The sequence below is a fragment of the Orussus abietinus genome, unplaced genomic scaffold (assembly GCF_000612105.2).
Source record: "Orussus abietinus isolate OABI.00-Male unplaced genomic scaffold, Oabi_2.0 scaffold15, whole genome shotgun sequence".
Taxonomy (NCBI): Eukaryota; Metazoa; Arthropoda; class Insecta; order Hymenoptera; family Orussidae; genus Orussus; species Orussus abietinus.
In genome coordinates, this window is record NW_019396010.1 from 496715 (window position 1) to 514715 (window position 18001).

The following is an 18001-nucleotide window of genomic DNA, read 5'->3' on the forward strand; positions in this document are numbered from 1 at the left end:
TACGAGGCATGGTAGTAAAGTGATATGTCAGCGATAAGGAATTATGCCATTGGGTTTGTTTGGATACTTTTGTTACCCTGTCAGGATATGTCTCAAAGTAACACGCCTATCTTGACAGCAGAATTTATGGCTTCGCATGCTGCTACCGTTACAATGTCTATGTTGAAAATTTTCTCATGGGATAAGAATATGCTTTCCTTACCTGTACTTGAAACATGGTGATCGTATCGTCGAGCATCTGGACCCGAACGGCAAGCATCTTCCCAGCTTTCCTTGGGGTAGCTGGTGGTGTCCGGCTGCCGCCGTCCACCCCAGCTGGCGTCGAATGACTGTGAGGCATTTTTGATCCACCACCACTCATGCCTATGCTCTCGATATCATTCATTCTTCAATCATTTGTCATACGTCTATTACCACCTCCGCGCCTTCGATTATTGAAATTCGGTCTCGTTTGTGTTAGGAAGTCATCTGCAACACCCCGGTCCATAATTCCAATTTATTGTCCTAAACCTAAGATCAATGCCCCGACTGATTTCCAAGAATCTATCACAAATAGCTAAGCCCTATAGAGCCCAAAATTCAAGCGATCATCTGCCAATAACGTCCTCTCCGATCCAACTATCCAGGACCATTTACACTGTAAAAATCCCCCTCCAAAAGTCAAATACCACCCAAAAAAGCCCATAAATAAACAAATTCGCATACAACTTCGATAACTTACTCTCCGGCAACTCGACATCCCTCCTCAACAAGTTCTCATTCTCAAAACCTCTACGACGTAACATTCATGAGTTTCTGGAATACCCGACAAGAATCGCTTCCTCGACCGGAACTTCCACCGTTCACCTCATCCTGAAGCAAGTCTGGACGCATTGCATAATATCTGCCTAGAAACAAAAAAGAGAAGATAAAAGAGGCGCAAAAGAGGGCGAACGCGCTCCCGCCTATCTGCATTAAAGAAAAGGGACAAAACCGCTCGATATCCTCGCACTTTGTTAAATGAAGCGATTACACCGCCTCGTTAGTAAGGCAATCGCGACGTCACATAGCCCGTGTCGCCGAAGTACGGACTCCAAGGATAATCCACCCCGTTCGTTAAATTTCGCTTTTAAACGCCCGTCAAAAAAAATGTTCTAGACCCCACTTAACCTCCTAAAGTTGGGTAAATGGAAAACAGCAAAAGCGTACACCACGGTTCACATCTCGAGCTAAACGATGTCTATTGTCGTCATATTTGGATAACGGCTATATTTTAACACCAAAAGTGAATGCATACCAGTCTGGATACAAAAATGCAGCAAACTCGAATAATCCTTAATTCACTCGGAAAAACGTGCCGGGGAGAAAAAATGCGCTCGCGAGCGCTCGCGAAGCGTGTAGAAAAGGAACTAACGGGAAAATTGAGGCCGCCGTGTGTTTCGGGCGACGACACTGTCACCGCGTTGAAAACGTCGAGATCAGGCCCGGGTTCGGGGCCCGACGGGCCCCCGCCATCTTCGAAGATCCACTAAATAAACCCACTCATCTCCGTTAAGCATAAAAGCCCCAGAAACCCGAAAATTACATTTCCCTTCGGCATACCAACCTTCGGTTCACGATGTGAAAGTTTGGAGGTTAGAAAAATTACTCCACGCATCTACCGCAATTCCCTCGGGTTACCGAACGAAGGTATTCGAGTTATGTCACATTGAGGTTATACATCGACAGCGCGACCACCTCCGAACTCTCCCAGGATCTCCAGGAAATTAATTTCGATCGAGTCCTGCCAGAGATAGCCGTTATCAAAATTGACAGGCTGGACTATCGCTATCCACCCCGCGGGGCGTAAACTCGAAATTCGTTTGACCGAAGTTATGTCGATCCACCGGGTAAATAAAAGATAAAAGGGAAGCAGAGTCCGGAATTTGCCTCGTTAAAGGGACGAGCAGGATGTCGTTAAAACTTAAGGCCTCTTAATTACATAATCCACGCGCCTAAAGGCGGCTTAATTAACCCCGGGCAGATACAGTGAGGGCACTCGTATTTATACTTCATCTAAATTTAATCAGGGGCTTAACGTCTCCAGGCAGGACTACAATGTGTTTGGGGTTCCTGGATTTCTCCCGTTGAGAAGATCCGGGGTGAGCCCGGTGGTCGCGCGTCGAGCCGCAGGGTGCGACCGGTCCAAGGGCGTGATCGGTCCGGAGAGGCGAGGCGCTGCCGCGCGCACCCGCTGCTTTTTCCGTGCACCTTGGAAAATGGAGCCGCCGATCGGCGCGACCGAGAGCGCGAGAGAGACGGACTGAGGGGGCAGGCCGCGGGAGAGAAGGAGACGCCGATACCGCGCGCCAGGAGGCGTCTCTACGTGTCGCGCTGGTCGACCCTCTCGGGGGACGAGAGGGCGCGGGAAGGCGGAGGCCGGCAGGTCTGCCACGGAGGCAATACGCCCCAAAACACGGAGTTCATTGATCACTGGCGCCGGCTCCTCTTTCTCGCCCGGGACCGAGAGGACGATCGATCGTCTCCTGGCTCGCGATCGAGGCACCTCGGAGTCACTTACGTTCGCGTCGCGAGTGCTCCGGCTCGGGCCTCTCCTCAGACGCTCGCGCCCGCAGGGCTGGCCAAGGAAGTCCTCGCTAGCCGACACCGCACCGCACACCCACGGAGCACTGCTCCCACTGCTCGCGCCCCACTAAACCCTACTGGGCCCGACTGCGCCCCTCCAAATCTCGAGTGTTTGTACGCAAGTCGTCGCGAGTGCGCTCCGATTCGTCCTCCGCTGCCCCCTGAACGAGACTGAGCGCACCCGAACGCGCTCCGTCGACTAAGAGGACGAACGGGTTCCGCCGCGCGCCGAGAGATGGTGCCACGCGACGGACGAAAATGGCGGCGGGAGCGACCGATAGTACTCGTACTTTTATAAATGCATTTGATAAATAAATAAAGGCCAGATTCGACGAAATCTCTGCCTATGCTAATTTTTAACTACATCCTAAGCTTCATTTAGAGCCAAGATCAAGGACGCTGGGACGTTTCTTTTACAAAATGTGAGTCTTTGAAGTCTGAGAAGCGCTCCGAGCGCGCGGAAAATATGCTCCTTTTTTAAGTTTCTTCTTCAGGGGACTCGAGTGACTTTTTCCTTTTTTCAAGGGAGTAAACCTTCTGGGGGCTCGGGTCATCCACCCAGACTGTAGCTGGACGAAAGCTGTATCTTAGGTGATCTTTTTTTTTCCGTGTAGGACGTGGGGGAAGTCTGATGCCGTTACTGGATATTTTATTACTCGCTTGAAAGACTTCCACTGCAGCTGCATTATGCCTTAGTAAAACGTCGAAGCAAATTATAGTCTATTTCTTTAATAGTAAACGGTCTTGAAAGGTGAAGGATACTGTTAGAATTAGAAATCAGTATTCTCTTGATTCGATTTCTGTGGGCAAAAACGCGTGACTTTGATTTGATAATTTTACGCCTAAGAATACGACTGACGGGATAATCACGGTTTAGCAATCTAAATTTGAAATATCTTCACAAGCCTTTTCCGAGGTACAGTGCTAGTCTTCACTTGCGTGATTTGGTGTTTTTGCCACTAGACAAATGACGGTCACGTCTCAGTTTAGTACGTAATGTTATCAGCGAGGTACATAAAGTCGTTAATCATCGCTAGTGTCTTCACATTCCCAAGGGAAGCAACATGGAGACCATCGTTCAGGAAGTAACAATCAATAATCCTCAAATAGATAATTCTCCCGAGAGTAAATATCAATTGTTTCGAATTTCTCAAAGAGTTAGAAACTAGTACGAGCATCCATGTAACCGGAAATTTATTTAGACTTGCAGCAAAAGGAGAAGCTAATTGCGGATATAAAGAAATTGAAATTATTGGCCTTCCAACTTGAATGCCGTCTTAACATTAACAAATTCAAGGATGTTAGAGAAACATTAAAATTACCTGCACCAGTTTGCAACGTCAGGGAACATGCCGAAAAAATGGCTAACACGGAGAACCAGTTGCAGGAAGAACTTTATCGATATGCAGGCTTGTATTGCGAAAGCTTTAATGAGAAGGAATATGTATTTCGTATCATGTCCTCTGCTGATAACGCGAAGACCGATACTTATTGCGTTCAAATAACGACCAACAATGGCGCTTTGAAAGTTGGCAAATGGTGTATGCCCATGTCGGTGGACATGGACGAAATCTTGATGGAAACCCCGCTGGCCTCTTTTAAGGATGTGAAGGATTTTTTAAGAAATTGCAAACGCTGGACGGATTGCTATAGCGTCAGGCTTCGACAGTTCAATGAATTGAAAGTATGGGAACGTAAATGGATGACTAAAATGCCCAGACTAGTGAGAAATTAATTTTTTATTTAATTCAGCATTACTTTTCAGTCCTTCCTCGAGAATATAATGGACTGCACCTTAGAGGCGAATTTAGGCCATTCCGAAATTTATTTACAATTGAGGAAGATCAGAGATGTAAAGTCTGAACAGGATCACGATGTCATCTTCTACTTATGTTATAAAACAGACGAGACCAGACCTTGTGAGATATTAATAGACTCGGGAAACATTAATGGCATATCAGCTGAAATTCAGGCGAGATTAAAAAATTACTTCAAACGGTTTCACGTTTGTACGTTAAAAACAGCTTTTGAGAAAACCATAAATGCAACGGATGACGAATTTCAATGGAACATGGTACAGGAGAATGAAGATATTGCTGCATTATGCGTAAGTGGGATATTTTTTTTTTTTTAGAATACACGTCATCCATCCGTGACGTAACAGGATGTGTAGTTAGGATGATTTTTTAATGCGCCTCTTGGATTGTTACACAGGCTGATGAAGACATCGATAGTGAAGACGAGTTTCTAAGTACCATTAAAAGAGGGAAACGAAAAGGAGGACCGACGAAATTAACAATCGAACGTAAAAAAAGGAGGCATGGTGACACTGCGAATGAAAGTACAAAAACAGATGACACCCTTTGTGATAACAGCGATAATCTGGACACCGAAAGTGTAAAGCTGCCAAGACGTTCTGTAAAATCGAAAGAACCTCGAAAAAAGAACGCAGAGAGTAGGAAAGGAAAGACTGGGGTGCGGGTCAGGAAAAATAAGCAAAAAGTTACCGCACTTGATGAAATTCCAGAATCTGCTCAAGAGGATAGTGGTTCCGCATCTAAAGATCAGAATAATAAATTAAAGGAACTTGTAAATAATCATCAGACTACAACGGCGACTGAAAAAATTGAAACCCGTTTAAATAATTCGGAATGTAACAAAGACAATGAAATTCAAAAGTCTACACCCATCGATAACAAAAAATCTGGTAAACTGAAAGGCAAGATAATTCATAAAGATTCCGCCGAAAATACAAATGATATCTTTATGAAATGCAGTACGCCTTTACGTCGGACAGGATTCAAATTTTCATTCCCAGACAGCAATCAAATAAGCGCGATAGAAAGCGAAAGTAAACAGGAAAATGCGAAACCAAAAGAGGAGACGGAAGGGAAAGAAAGAAAAAAATCTGAAATAGGCAACAGAGGGGTGGGAGAAGTAAAGGAGAATAAAAAGAAAGGTGCAAACGCTGGAAAATTGAGAACTAAAAAAAAAAGTAAACCAGATCAATGCAGTTAGTGCTGAATCTAACGGATACACCAATTTTTATCTCCAAGTATCTTTAACTTATTATACCATTACGAAAAAAAAATAATCCAATAAAATAATTGTTAATAATTTCGTAATAATTTCTGTAAACCTTTATAAATTATTAGAGCACTTTTAATACGTTATCGGATTAGTAACGCAGTCCTCCCGATATTGTTTAACAATTTCAAGGAACACCTGATCCATCGATTGCTGAATCACCGAAAAATCGGTAATAACAAGATGCGTTTTCTTCATTTCTTCAAGTTTGTGGAACACGTTCCCATAGGGCATGGTGTTTGGTATCTCATACTTAAGCATTCCCTAAAATGCAAGTAAATAATCAAACACTTCATCCCGATAGCTAAAAATGATATTAGTGGGATTTTTTGCTATGACAAACCAACTGCTTCTCTTTAAACGTAATATTAGGAAAGGTCTCTTCGACATCTCTCTTGACGATTTCCAGGACGTGATCTTTGACTCCGGGTTGCAATCTAATGCACATCAGGAAGCTGTTACCATGTTTAAGCTTCAGGTGTTCGCAAGATCCAGTAGCAATAAATTTTCCCTCTACTAAAATACCAACTCGCAGGCAGAGTGCTTCAGCTTCTTGCATGCTGGTGAATATAAATTCAATAGCAATGCCTTTCCCAATTTTTCTTCATCGTGTACAAATGTATTAATTTATTTTCTACAGAGACGAAGCTGCAGATCTTGAATTCAAACCTGTGGGTGGTGAGTAAAATGGACCTTCCCATGTCCCGAATTTGGTGCATAGTATCACAGAGAGCATATCGAGCCATCACGTCTATGCCGGAAGATGGTTCATCCAAGAGGACGATCGGCAGATCGCCAATCAACGATTGCAACACGCAAATCTTTCTCTGAACTCCCCAGGAGCACTGTTCTATCCTGTGATTCTCAAAATCCAGAAGTTCTGTCGAGTTAATCCAAATGTTCATTTTGTTTGCACCTTCGAGGTAGTAAACATGTATCGATACCTAAAACGTCCAACCACTTGTTGACTTCGTCCGTAATGTCATTTTCAGGTACACCTCGAAGAGTAGCATAAAATCGGAGAGCTTGCCTGCCTGTGAGAAAATCGTGCAAGCCTCCATTTTGAGGACAATATCCGGCCATTCCAAAGAACTGACAATTTCAATTTTATGTTATTTAAAAATTGGGTTAATAAATTAATTAGTTCGAACCCACCTGATCCCTGTCTTTTTTCATTTCACACCCTGGCATAATTATCCTCCCTGAAAGGGGTTTAACTTCATCGGTTAACATTTTGAAAATCGTTGATTTGCCACTGCCATTTAATCCCAGCAACCCGAAACACTCATTCTGCTTGATCTTGCAATCGAAAAATGTGTAATGCATAAGTGAAAAAATATTTATGTTAATTTAGAGGGGTCAGAAAATATATACGCAATAAATAGATTACTTGAAATGTGATTCCTTTAAGCATGATCCCACCGTCATACTTTTTCGACAGATCATGAGCCAGAAGAGATATATCCGGTGGCAATCGATTGGTCTCGTCATACTCTATGTAAAAAATATATAAACAATCTGATTCTCATGTTTTCTAAATTATTAATACCTTTTAGAATTTCGTCAACTTTTTCCCTTTCTCTAACGACATCATCGACGTTTTCCACGCGTAAATTATCTTCAGGTACTGGTATCGTGTGCGAATCCGCAATAAACCACTTCGACCGATTTTTTTTCTCAAAAATATCTAATATTATCAGAAAGCCGCACGTTTGCGACATCATTATTAAAACGTCATCGATTATTGAGTGGTAATACACCATCCCTGATTGCCTCACCACCATGACATCCGAAGGAGCATAACAAGTTGTATTGCCGCATTTATCTACCGAAGAAAAATGTATTTTATCTTCATTTCGGAATGTAATTTACCAAAAAATGGAATAACGAAAAACTTACGGCAACAAGGATCTTCAACGCCAAACTCTGTGCTACAAGAATTATATCCCTCGCATTGTCTATTGTGAAGACTTAGCGTAATATAATTACTGACTGCACAAGCGAGTGCATACGGCGGAAGTGCATGGAAAATGATTTCACCGGCATAATTTCCGAAATTTCCAAACAGATATGCAAGTAAAGGCATGGTAATGGATCCGTTCAAAATCATAACTGAAAATTGGAAAGGGGAAATTTTTTCCATGAATTAAAAAAATCTGGCTTAATAAGAAAAAGTGCATACCGATAACGAGATTGATCGCAATCACGGCGAGATACAATGTCCCCGTTCTGCGAATACACAATTGCAAGCAATACCCCATTGGAATTGCAGCCGTGCCGTAGAAGAAGAAGATAACGAGCATCTGAACTGCATTAATTGTGAAGGAATAAAAATTGATAGTTGTAGAAAAATTATGTAAAGGAGATTTGCAGCTCACGGAAGTCTCTGGGAGATATGGCCACTCTTGCGTGGTACACGATGAAGCATATTAATGCGATGACCAGGAAGGAGAATAAATAAAGTAAAAAGTCCATCAAGTAGATCGGCATCCAATATATCACCGTGGACACCCCGTGAGTGTTCATCTGCAATAATTTCGACAAAGACCTGACTTCCTTCATTCCCAGATCAATACTCGGCAAAACGAGGAACAAAGTCACCGCGATGGCCGAATTTTCTAAATTTCTGATAGTCTGGTGGTGCACCAATCGATGTTGCCACTGAAAATGAGACAAAAGATCCAAAGATCTGAGATAGAACTCTCGATAAAATATTCGGCAGATTCGAGATTTTTTTCGATACCTGTTTGGGATCTACTATCGGCCGACTTATCAACTTGATAGAATTATCCGCAGACCCGCTGTGATAACGCAGAAGTGCATTGTGCAGCAGATTTATCACGATCGGTGCACTGTGTATCGCGGTGGAGGAGTGCATGATATTGATGTGTCCGTTATCAAAGATGTCAATCGAGAGAAAAAATCGATCTCTAAACTGAGGAACAAAATCGAAAATTCGGTCATAGAAAAATGAGGGAAATTTGGAAAAGCTAATGAAGGCAATGAAAAATCGCAACCTCGATAGAATGCAAATTAGGGTGTATCATGAAATCGGATGCGGTGATATTGGCTGAAATGTGATAATTTTTTATCAGGTCGTAAGACTGTCCAGTCTTGTACAGAGCGACGAGGAATTCCTTCGGGCCTTTGTAATTGGCTGCATAATATAACATTTGGAAATCCTTTCTCGTGTATACCGTAACGTTCATTTCGACGTCTCTAAAAATAAGTACGATATTACCGAACGTTGTGTAATAATACGTGCATTATCAGCTGGCGATAACTCACGGAGTTCGAAAAATCTCCAAGGTACTCATCTTCATGACCAGCATGGTCAAAGCGAAGGCAAGTATGGAACACACGATCTGCCGAAATTTATAGAGAAATGCACAGAAATGGAAACGACCAACATTTATCCGGTTCGGTATATTTGCAAGGAAGAGGAAACTCACCGAAAAAATGTACTGCTTCCAGGCCGATATGATATGTAAATTCTTTTTGTAGAACATACCGCGCACTTGCTGCCACCAGAGTGCTTTTCCGGAAACCCGAGTCCAAGGATTTCCTGGGACCAAGTAAACCTGTACAGCTTATATATTTTTATTTAACCGATAATCTCTTCCAGGACGAGTTACCAGATCGCAGGATGTCTCTTCTCCTCTTCTGCAGGACCCACTCGCACTTGTCGATGGGAAAGTGCACTCGACGTTCCTTAAACTGGCTTGCCATACCTATCCTGAATAATTGTCATAATTCGTCAATGACCGAAAAAATCTACGTTCTATTTTCATTCCTCCTTTCGAATGTTTAGGCAAAATTTGCCCACCTCAAAAAAGGGCCCTCGATGCTGGCTGCGTTCAATGCCACCGACGAGATCATCAAGGTCTCCTTTTCCTGGTCCAGGTGTTGAAATAATTTCGTGAACCTGGCAGAACGAGGCATGTCGAATTTTGCCACCAGACCCATTGTGCCTCGAAGACTAATTGGCCCTGGAGAAAAAATTTGCAGCACATTTTGCAATTTCGATAAGTCGCATCCTTCCTTTATCACTATGCTCAACACGTAGCCGATTCCTAAAAAGACAGGATCATACGTGAAAGGAGTCGAAGGGTGGATTGGCGCAGGTCGATATCCTTAAAAAAAAAGAATACTTAACCAAAACGCCGATTCAGGTACATTTTGGAACCATAACATTCGACTTTGCCACTCGCGATTATGACAATTCTGTCTGCGAGCATGTCGGCAGCTTCCATTGAGTTGGTCGACATGATTATCGTCTTATCTCTTTTAGTAGCCTTCGGACATTAGAAAAAAAAAAAATAGTCATCCTGCAAAAGTTTCGATTTTTGACAGCACACTCACGGATATTAAATCCCAAATTTGCAATCGATGCTCCGAATCGATCCCGTAGGTCGGCTCGTCCAGCACTAAAATCTTTTTGATAAATCTTATCACTTAATGATGAAATCAACTCGAAGAAAGTGTATAATTAAGTCGGTACCTCGGTATTTCCAATTAAAGCCATTGCTAGGCACAGTCTCCTCTGGACACCAAAGGAAAGACTTTTTATCGTCTTATCCTTCACCATATCCAGATTTAAATGCTCCATAAGAAAAACTGATTTCTTCTTCGCGGATTGGAAAGACAGTCCTTTCATCTGTTGCGAATTCGAATATTAAATTTCTAATTTGTTATCGAATTGACGGTAATTGCTATTCCGTACCATTCCAAATAAATAAATGTGTTGCATCGTCGTGAGATAATGAACTAAAATATTCTCTTGCGGACAATAACCAATTATGTTCTCGGATTTTCTCTTCCCGAAATCGTTACTGCCGACGTAGATGTTTCCACTAGTTGGTTTATACATTCCTGTCAAATAGATGTAAATGTCAAAAATCCATAGTGACGTTAATTATAGATTAGACTACCTATTATGATTTTTAAAAGGCTGCTTTTCCCAGCACCATTATGTCCGAGAACGACATTGAATTCCTTTGGGTAGAAGTCAATAGTCATTTCATTTATTGCAGTGATTCGATGACGCATGTTGCCAAACTTTTTCGTGACTCTTCGGACCCTGATGGAAGGCTACTTATTTGGTGAAATATATTAATTTTTTTTTAATACCTCTCGATTAAAATATATATAAATACAATTGCTCAATTTAAGACATGCAAACATACTTTGACAAAAGATGGAATATATTCTACAGCTGACCAATTGGTACTCCCTCTGTAATTGACATCGATTTCCCCGTCCTCGGGACCACTGCTCTGGCAAAAAAATAGGAAGTTATTATTAATAATCCCTTGCTCTAGGTAATTAATTAATAGTCTATCGACATACTTTGCACAAATAATACGGCAGTTTGGCACTACCGAATTTCCCAGGATTTATCGTGTCCAGATATATCGCGACGCTGTACCAGAGAGCGATGTGAATAAACCAGGAAAAAATGATGACACCGATATCGATGCGATCGTTCGAATGAAGCACTTCGTACATGTCGTGCAACTCGAATTTCCCCGAAAGCAGGTGATTTAAACTGATTTTTAATCTGTCCACGTAACTTCTCTCGACGGATCTCTCGTTGATCGAATGTTTCATTTTTTCACTCAAAAAGTCCTCTGTTAAAAATGACCAATCAGGTTTACATCCAATGTCCGAATGATACTAAATCTCACCAATGTCACTTTTCGAAGTTAATTGTACGAGTCCGTAGAGTAAACCACTGTGGGGCAGAAATAATGACAAAATCCTGAGAAGCAGCGAAGAATGTACCAAATTCTGGTCCACGACAATGGTAAAGTGTGCCAAAAAGAGCCAAATGATGAAACTTGTCAGTAACGCTTTCATTGCTGCGAGAAAAAGAATTATAGATTTAAAAAACTGAAGGCGCTAATAATTTATGTCGGTTATCTTACAATGTCCGAAGAAGGTGCCAATCGCAAACATGAAACACGAGGTCATGGTAATGTATGTCAGTACGAATAAAAAAATCACGGCGATGCTGCTATTAGAATAAATAGGATACAGGATCATTGTCGTCACGATCGCCACTGGGACAGCTATTATCATTAGATAATTAATCCAGCTTAAATACAGCATGGTGAACGACAAGTTCATCAGATGCATTAATTCCTGAAAAAAAAGCGACTGCGTCATTTCAGCCTTGCAAAATGACCGGATAAACCTGAGTGATATAACGAGCTAGTTTTACGATCCCGAGAGGAAATAGAGTATTTTTGACAAATTACCCTGAAGCCGGTCTCTTTATCATGGATTACCATGTTCACGGTGAAAATGGGTGAGAAAACGAAGGATATGATGGTCATGTAGTAAACGACACTGAGATTCGGTCTGACGACCGAGGGCATCACAAGGAAATTTATTTGGAAATATGGAAACCGCCCTAATGTAAACTATGGAAGGAAAAATTAATAGGAATTATTTAATGCGTGAAATTAAAATTCATGAGTAATGTAAAACGAAAAATAACACCTGTTCGCCTGTGATAGGTAGATTAGGACTTTTCCAGAGATTTAGAAAGCAGCTTTCGATCGCTGTCTGGAAAGCGATAAATCCACTGGATATATATGGATCTGAGGAAAAATGGGATTTTGCAAAAATACAGATTTTGTGATCCTGATTCATGAGAAATGTCTTTATAAAATAAGCTACCTATGTCATCCGCGTCATTCTCGTCGTACATGATCATTCGACTTTTACCGATATCCGAAGACCGGATCATGTACTGCAAACTTGTATGTTTTGTATCAGAATTATCTGTGTTCTGAAAAATAGCCCAAAGTGCCGTCTCCGTTCCATTTTTCTGATAATGCGATATCACGAGTTCCTCTTCGTTCGCTGCCGGCGATACTGAGAATTTTTATTATTTTTCCTATGATTGATCCTCCAAAATTATCCTGGCTATTACTTACTAGGAACATTCAGGACTTTCGAAACTTCCGACATCAGCTGATCCAAGAAATTATTTTCCGGGGCGTATCGGAGCTGCGCGTTGCTAGGAATTTTCGATAAAAGTTCGCCCCTCGTAAACTGATTAAAGTCCTAGGAAAAATTAATTAAGAAGCTACCATGTAGATGAAAAAATTAATTTTCGCCTCATCATTTATTCAAATCGTGTGTACTGAAGATGTGTCAAAGGTGAGAATAAATGTACGATCGCGTTGACCTTCGAAAATCATGAATGAATCCAGTACTCCAGTGATTCACCTTCCCTTTCGGCTCATAACCTCATTAGCATAATTAAGCAATCCCAAACCAGGAATCCCTTTACGCACCTGTAACTTCAGAGCTAAAGGTTCGAAGATCAGTCGAATTTGCACCGAGAAGATAATCGGGATTAATATTTCGAAGAGAGAGGCGACGAGGGTGTGTCTCCTGGCAAGGATGGCCTTCAAGAAAAGGATTCTCCATCGCAGCCAGAATTTAATCAAGGACGATACGGCAGTCTTCGACATTTCTTGAAGACTCTAAAATCCCGGAAAATCCTCCCTTTAATTATTTCTCGTACGCAATGCGCTTAGAATAATTCCCTCGAGTCTGCGGCGAAACAACCGCGAGATGTGAATTTTCGGTCCAGTATCTATGAACTTCTTACGATACTCTGAGGATATCGCAGTGCGAACAACAGGACGATGCAAAAAGTGCATGCGGACTAGACTTGCATAGAACACCGTGTCGATCGTGTAATTTCACAGAAACTTTCTCGCTTTTCTCGCTGCTCCGACTTCCGTGCAAAAGGCCAAGTGACGTAACTTGTCTTAAGAAAAGCGAAACCAAAAGATGTACACTAAAAATCATTTAACGATGCACTTTGTTTAACTCATATTAATTACCCGGTACGGTCGAGTTATTCGAGAGATCATGAATCAAAGAACGTACCGAAACAAAAGTCTATCTACGATGTAGACGAACAGATCTTGATTGGCAATTCTGGCTCAACGAGAAGTGTCACATCTCCGATTGACACTTTACAGCCAATTAGAATTGATGTTAATATCGTAGCTCGATCTAGAGCGAGAGATAATTAATTAAACGGTGATCTTATCACTCCTGTTTATCGTTGATATGGAACTGCAACTATTACGTATCATGGCCTCGTCAAAGTTCCTGAAGACCCGACCTACGTATCGCGCCTTCGCATCAAAGTAGGCTTATCATTAATACATATCCATTAGCCTAATGAGATGATCTGCCCTTTCGATGATAAAGTTACCTTTCTAGGTTTTCCAACGTAGGGATTTTCGGCATCTACAAATTCCCGCGTTTGTTCTTCGATTTGACTGTTCTATCCTTGAAGATCACCCTGGCGACGTTGATAGCGACTTTCAGGATCATCGTCCCCCCAGCGATGAAGAATCTCTCGGGAGAGACGGTTTTGGTCCTTAAACAAGAATCGCTACACTTCGAAATCCCAGATTTAACCCTCAGTACCGCTAGATAATTATTAAAAGAAAATCCGCGGAATTAATATGTTAATAAAATAATTTCCAGATAACCGGGGCGGGTCATGGCATCGGCAGAGAATTGGCGATACAATTGTCAGCTCTCGGTTGCAACGTGGTCTGCTGGGACAATGATAAGGAGGCGAATAAGTCGACGATGAACGCCGTTTTGAAAATCGGAGGACAGGTACCTTATCAATAATGGTTAGATAAAGTCTAGGACGAGGAAACGCGAAAAAGCCTTGGGAAAAGCTTGGTTGACATAATTGACAGGGTCTTACCCGGTCGCGGAGGAAGGGTTCTTCATCGATCATTTCTTTCATTGTCAGGTCTACGGCTTCGTGGTGGACGTGTCAAAGAGATTCGAGGTCCGTGAGACCGTGAGATTGATGAGGAAAGTCGGCGTGCCGGAAGTGACGGTGCTAATCAATAATGCGGCTGTTTTGGTGCACCGTCCTCTTCTTGCCCACGATTCTGACAACATAGAGCGAATTTTTGGCGTCAACGTTATGTCGAATTTCTGGGTACGTCACGTATCGACAGAGCTCAGTGAACCTAGACGAACTAGAGGAAAAGTCGTAAAATTACAGATACTTAAATCCAAATGTTGCTCGATTTGTAGTCTAGGTAATCCGGTCTGAAAAAACCAAGATATGTTGCCAAACGCCGGAACTCTCCCGTCACACCTGTTACTTATTAGTCTTTACATTTGCATGCAAAAGAGAAATCCATTAATCGTTTTATCAGACTATAGAGGCGTTTCTCCCGAGAATGTTGCTAAACAATAAAGGCCACATTGTCTGCATGAGCAGTATGTGCGGCATTTATGGAGTGCCATTAAAAGTGCCCTACTGTTCGTCGAAATTTGCAATCAGGGGTAAATTGATTTTTACTTAGCAATTTTTATATCCATTACGTTATTAAATGCGAAATGATAAATAATTAACTGTGCTGAGAAATGGTTTATAATTGTTAGGGCTTATGGAAGGTCTTCACGAGGAACTCAGGATGGACCCCAAAAAGCCGAAAATTAATTGCACCACGATTTACCCCTTTTGGATAGACACTGGATTGGACAAAGATCCGAAATATAGGTGGGCTAAAGTCATGAAGAAATTTTTCACGTACGATTTTAATCGGAAACAATTACAGATTCCCGCAAATATTCGGAGTAGTAACACCGCAATACGCGGCGCAAGAAGTCATCAAAGCCGTCCGAAGGAATTACACGGAATACTCGATCCCAAAATGCCTCTTATTTCTAAACTCGATCAACAGGTATTTAAAAAAAAAATGAATTGCCACAAAATTGTGCAAAACGTTTATAAAAAAAAAAAAAACTGTTTCATTTCAAGAATCGTTCCTGAAAAGGTGATGCGCTTGACCCTCGACTTTCTGGCTGACGGGGACAAAAACCAAAAAGAAAACAATGCAATTAAAGATCATCAAATGAAGTGCACATAAGATCACTCCCCCTGTCAGTAGACACTAGCCAAGTTATTTTACATTGCGTTAAAAAAAAAGAGAACTTGCAGAGCAATTTGTTTCGCATCGTAGTGACTCGTAATGATCTTTCGGATAATGACTGTATTAAGATTGTGAAATAGGAAATAAGTATGAACTATGGCTCGATTCAGCTAATATTTTCAGACACGAGATAGGCGATATTAAGAGCGTTTCACTTTTCCATCAGTCCTGCACGAGGAGCAGAACTTTTCATTCGACTCGCAATTACCAAAGTGGTCCTTTTTGCGCGGTTCATAGTGAGTGTCCACGGTTCACATAGAACAGTTAATCATACCGGAAGAAAATGTGTACGTAGGATAAGCTATCTCTCGTAAAAAGTTTAGGTTGGAACATGTTTGTCTTTTTCCTTTTTCTTTCTCCCACTCTCTGCCCGTTCCTTAATATACATGCCGATGTTAAGGTGCATTACCGAGGAAAAATTAACGTGACTACTGGTACTCGCGTAACCGCAAATTGGCAGAAAATATTATTACGTCCTCTTATTATCCTAGAATTATCTCATTTTCCTGGATTCTGCCATCTTCTCTATCTCATACCGCAAGACATTCATTAAATCGTCATCCGCGGATGAGCATCGATTTCGACACCTCCTGGTGTACGTTCATATCCGTAAAAAAAATCTTTCAAGAAAATATGATTTTAGTACCGAATAAAAATAAATGTTACCATTAGTTTCGGCAGTTATGCGTAAACTAGGTGCATTATGTAACTCTTCCATCGAGCCGATATGATCTGAATATGTCTCGCCGTTCCAGTACACCAGGAAAGAACTTTCCCCGTTCCATTATTCTATTTGGTGATTACGCCTTGGTTGTTCGCATTTAGTTGGTGAGAAAAAATTAGAAGTGGAGATATTTGGCATTCCTAGAGGCGCGGATTTATATGGGAATTTTTCTAGGATCTAAGTCTCGATGGGAAATCATTTCGCAGGAGTGAGAAGTATCGGCCGGATTGTCGATAGACACGGCCCGCAATTGTTCTTCGTTCATGCCCCTCGCTTCCATTATGTTTTACGAGAGCCCGGATAACTCTTGCGCAATGAATCCACCTTGCCGAGCGTTACGCCGAACGTGTTTCCATCCGCGATTATGTCGGCATATTCGACGATCGATCGCTTATCGGTTGCATAATTCCGCCCGGGATAATAATTTCCCCGGAAATGTCGCGCTTTCGCCCGCGGAACGTAAATTACAATTTTACCGAATTCACCGATGGAGTGTCGCAACTCTCATTGAATATTAGGAACAAGGTCGGTGAGCGAGAACGAGGGAGATCTGGGGGCTATTGTGACGATGGGAAGACTCTGCTATTTTTTATATCAGTCAATGAGATTCGGTGTCGATTTTCAGGGATTTTTCAGAGGTGGTTCGAGGCACTCCTCCAGCGAATGGCTATTGGAGGAAAAATCCCCCTCGAAGAGAAGAAAGTATGCCACGCTTCGTTACCATGTCGAGAGCCTAGATCAAAGAGATGCGACATGAACTATCATTTTCTCCCAACAAACGGCGCCCTTTAACATCTCGACGGTGCATCACCTCCCTTCCCTCGGTCGCATCCTTCCTCTTCGACTTTTTTCCCCCGGGTTCGCGTCGTCCTGGCATTACTAATTAACATAATGACTACTTTCCGTGCAACCGAGCCCGGAGTCGCAGCACCCGATTCGCGGCAACGTGCATCTCAAGGCGGCAACGAGATGACCATGACCCTGGTCAAGGAACCGTGCATATATATATCACGCGCAACCGGTTCTCAGTCAAGTTCAGGGAATCCTTCGGCATGCGATGAAAGGAACTAATAATTCATCGTATTTCATAATTCCTCGAAACGTCACCCTTCCACCCTGGGTGCCGACAGGATTCGGAAACCAGGCTAAATTAATTCCGCCTCGACTTAATGAAGAATTCTGGAAGACCTCGACTTCCCTGATAACCATCGTTCTCTTCGAAGCAACCTCTCTAAATTTAATCCCTGATAAAAATCTACCACGGTACAGGAGGAAATAAACGGCGGAGACAACGAAATGATAATTAGAAATGGCGAACATACTACTTGCGCGGAGGTCGGTGAATTAATTATGCCTTGGATTGATTCCGACGAGCTAGTAAAAAAAATCTGAACTGCTCTGATGTACCTAAAGAGTCCCTAAATCCACCGGTGGAGCAAATTAAAATCGAAATAGATGGAAATTAAAATTGTCAAAGAGACAGTCGGGGAAAACGCGTGCACCGCTCGTAGGATGAAGGACGACAGAGGCCTTGGTTCTTGGGAGCGAAGGCATTATAGGTGTGCGTTGCTCCTAACCGGTATAC

General features: G+C 42.1%; 4 protein-coding genes across 9 annotated transcripts in view; 2 read left to right on the forward strand and 2 right to left on the reverse strand.

Moving 5' to 3' along the window:
• The window catches only part of LOC105696449 (FERM, ARHGEF and pleckstrin domain-containing protein 1), a 30986-nt gene extending 28253 nt beyond the window's left edge, over nt 1-2733 (reverse strand). The window contains exons 1-3 of one of the 6 annotated variants that reach the window (XM_012418907.2): nt 2540-2726; nt 722-887; nt 203-468 (exon numbers count right to left, since the gene is read on the reverse strand). In XM_012418907.2, the coding sequence (XP_012274330.1) occupies nt 203-385 (183 nt within the window). In that variant the 5' untranslated portion in view covers nt 386-468; nt 722-887; nt 2540-2726. Of the gene's footprint in view, nt 1-202; nt 469-721; nt 888-1276; nt 1347-1585; nt 2136-2539 lie in introns of those variants that run through there. The other 5 variants (XM_012418903.2, XM_012418905.2, XM_012418904.1 and 2 more) reach the window with 5 other exon arrangements.
• Nucleotides 2734-3645: 912 nt separating this feature from the next.
• Nucleotides 3646-5638, forward strand: LOC105696568. The gene is made up of 4 exons (XM_012419139.2): nt 3646-3729; nt 3807-4288; nt 4370-4711; nt 4819-5638. Exons 1-4 carry the CDS (start codon nt 3669-3671, stop codon nt 5620-5622), a joined length of 1689 nt encoding a protein of 562 aa, XP_012274562.1. The 5' UTR covers nt 3646-3668; the 3' UTR covers nt 5623-5638.
• Nucleotides 5639-5752: 114 nt separating this feature from the next.
• LOC105696362 (retinal-specific ATP-binding cassette transporter-like) lies at nt 5753-13178 on the reverse strand. The gene is made up of 29 exons (XM_023434452.1): nt 12999-13178; nt 12636-12765; nt 12376-12573; nt 12196-12296; nt 11952-12116; nt 11619-11835; nt 11379-11552; nt 11041-11321; nt 10878-10967; nt 10623-10782; nt 10415-10563; nt 10193-10348; nt 9848-9986; nt 9518-9764; nt 9327-9427; nt 9144-9256; nt 8980-9056; nt 8709-8910; nt 8435-8626; nt 8070-8352; nt 7874-7999; nt 7591-7803; nt 7241-7516; nt 7082-7185; nt 6847-6990; nt 6636-6783; nt 6361-6571; nt 6035-6251; nt 5753-5955 (listed from the first exon to the last, which is right to left on the reverse strand). Exons 1-29 carry the CDS (start codon nt 13176-13178, stop codon nt 5767-5769), a joined length of 4983 nt encoding a protein of 1660 aa, XP_023290220.1. The 3' UTR covers nt 5753-5766.
• A 634-nt stretch (nt 13179-13812) lies between these two features.
• LOC105696364 (short-chain dehydrogenase/reductase family 16C member 6) lies at nt 13813-15629 on the forward strand. Its single transcript, XM_012418779.1, has 8 exons — nt 13813-13868; nt 13945-14101; nt 14215-14352; nt 14495-14689; nt 14913-15042; nt 15142-15259; nt 15318-15443; nt 15521-15629. The coding sequence occupies exons 1-8, from the start codon at nt 13813-13815 to the stop codon at nt 15627-15629; spliced, it is 1029 nt and encodes a 342-aa protein (XP_012274202.1).
• Nucleotides 15630-18001: the final 2372 nt, after the last annotated feature.

What these genes read in the sequence shown, in the direction of transcription:
- LOC105696568 (XM_012419139.2), top strand. Translation starts at nt 3,669, where the DNA reads ATGGAGACCATCGTTCAGGAAGTAACAATCAATAATCCTCAAATAGAT. An exon ending in GACAGTTCAATGAATTGAAA is followed by an intron (nt 4,289 to 4,369) that starts GTATGGGAACGT and finishes ATTACTTTTCAG; the next exon opens with TCCTTCCTCGAGAATATAAT. An exon ending in AAGATATTGCTGCATTATGC is followed by an intron (nt 4,712 to 4,818) that starts GTAAGTGGGATA and finishes ATTGTTACACAG; the next exon opens with GCTGATGAAGACATCGATAG.
- LOC105696362 (XM_023434452.1), bottom strand. Translation starts at nt 13,178, where the DNA reads ATGTCGAAGACTGCCGTATCGTCCTTGATTAAATTCTGGCTGCGATGG. An exon ending in CTTTAGCTCTGAAGTTACAG is followed by an intron (nt 12,766 to 12,998) that starts GTGCGTAAAGGG and finishes AATTTTTCCTAG; the next exon opens with GACTTTAATCAGTTTACGAG. An exon ending in CTTTAATTGGAAATACCGAG is followed by an intron (nt 9,987 to 10,192) that starts GTACCGACTTAA and finishes TAATGTCCGAAG; the next exon opens with GCTACTAAAAGAGATAAGAC.
- LOC105696364 (XM_012418779.1), top strand. Translation starts at nt 13,813, where the DNA reads ATGGCCTCGTCAAAGTTCCTGAAGACCCGACCTACGTATCGCGCCTTC. An exon ending in TCTCGGGAGAGACGGTTTTG is followed by an intron (nt 14,102 to 14,214) that starts GTCCTTAAACAA and finishes AATAATTTCCAG; the next exon opens with ATAACCGGGGCGGGTCATGG. An exon ending in TTTCTAAACTCGATCAACAG is followed by an intron (nt 15,444 to 15,520) that starts GTATTTAAAAAA and finishes TTTCATTTCAAG; the next exon opens with AATCGTTCCTGAAAAGGTGA.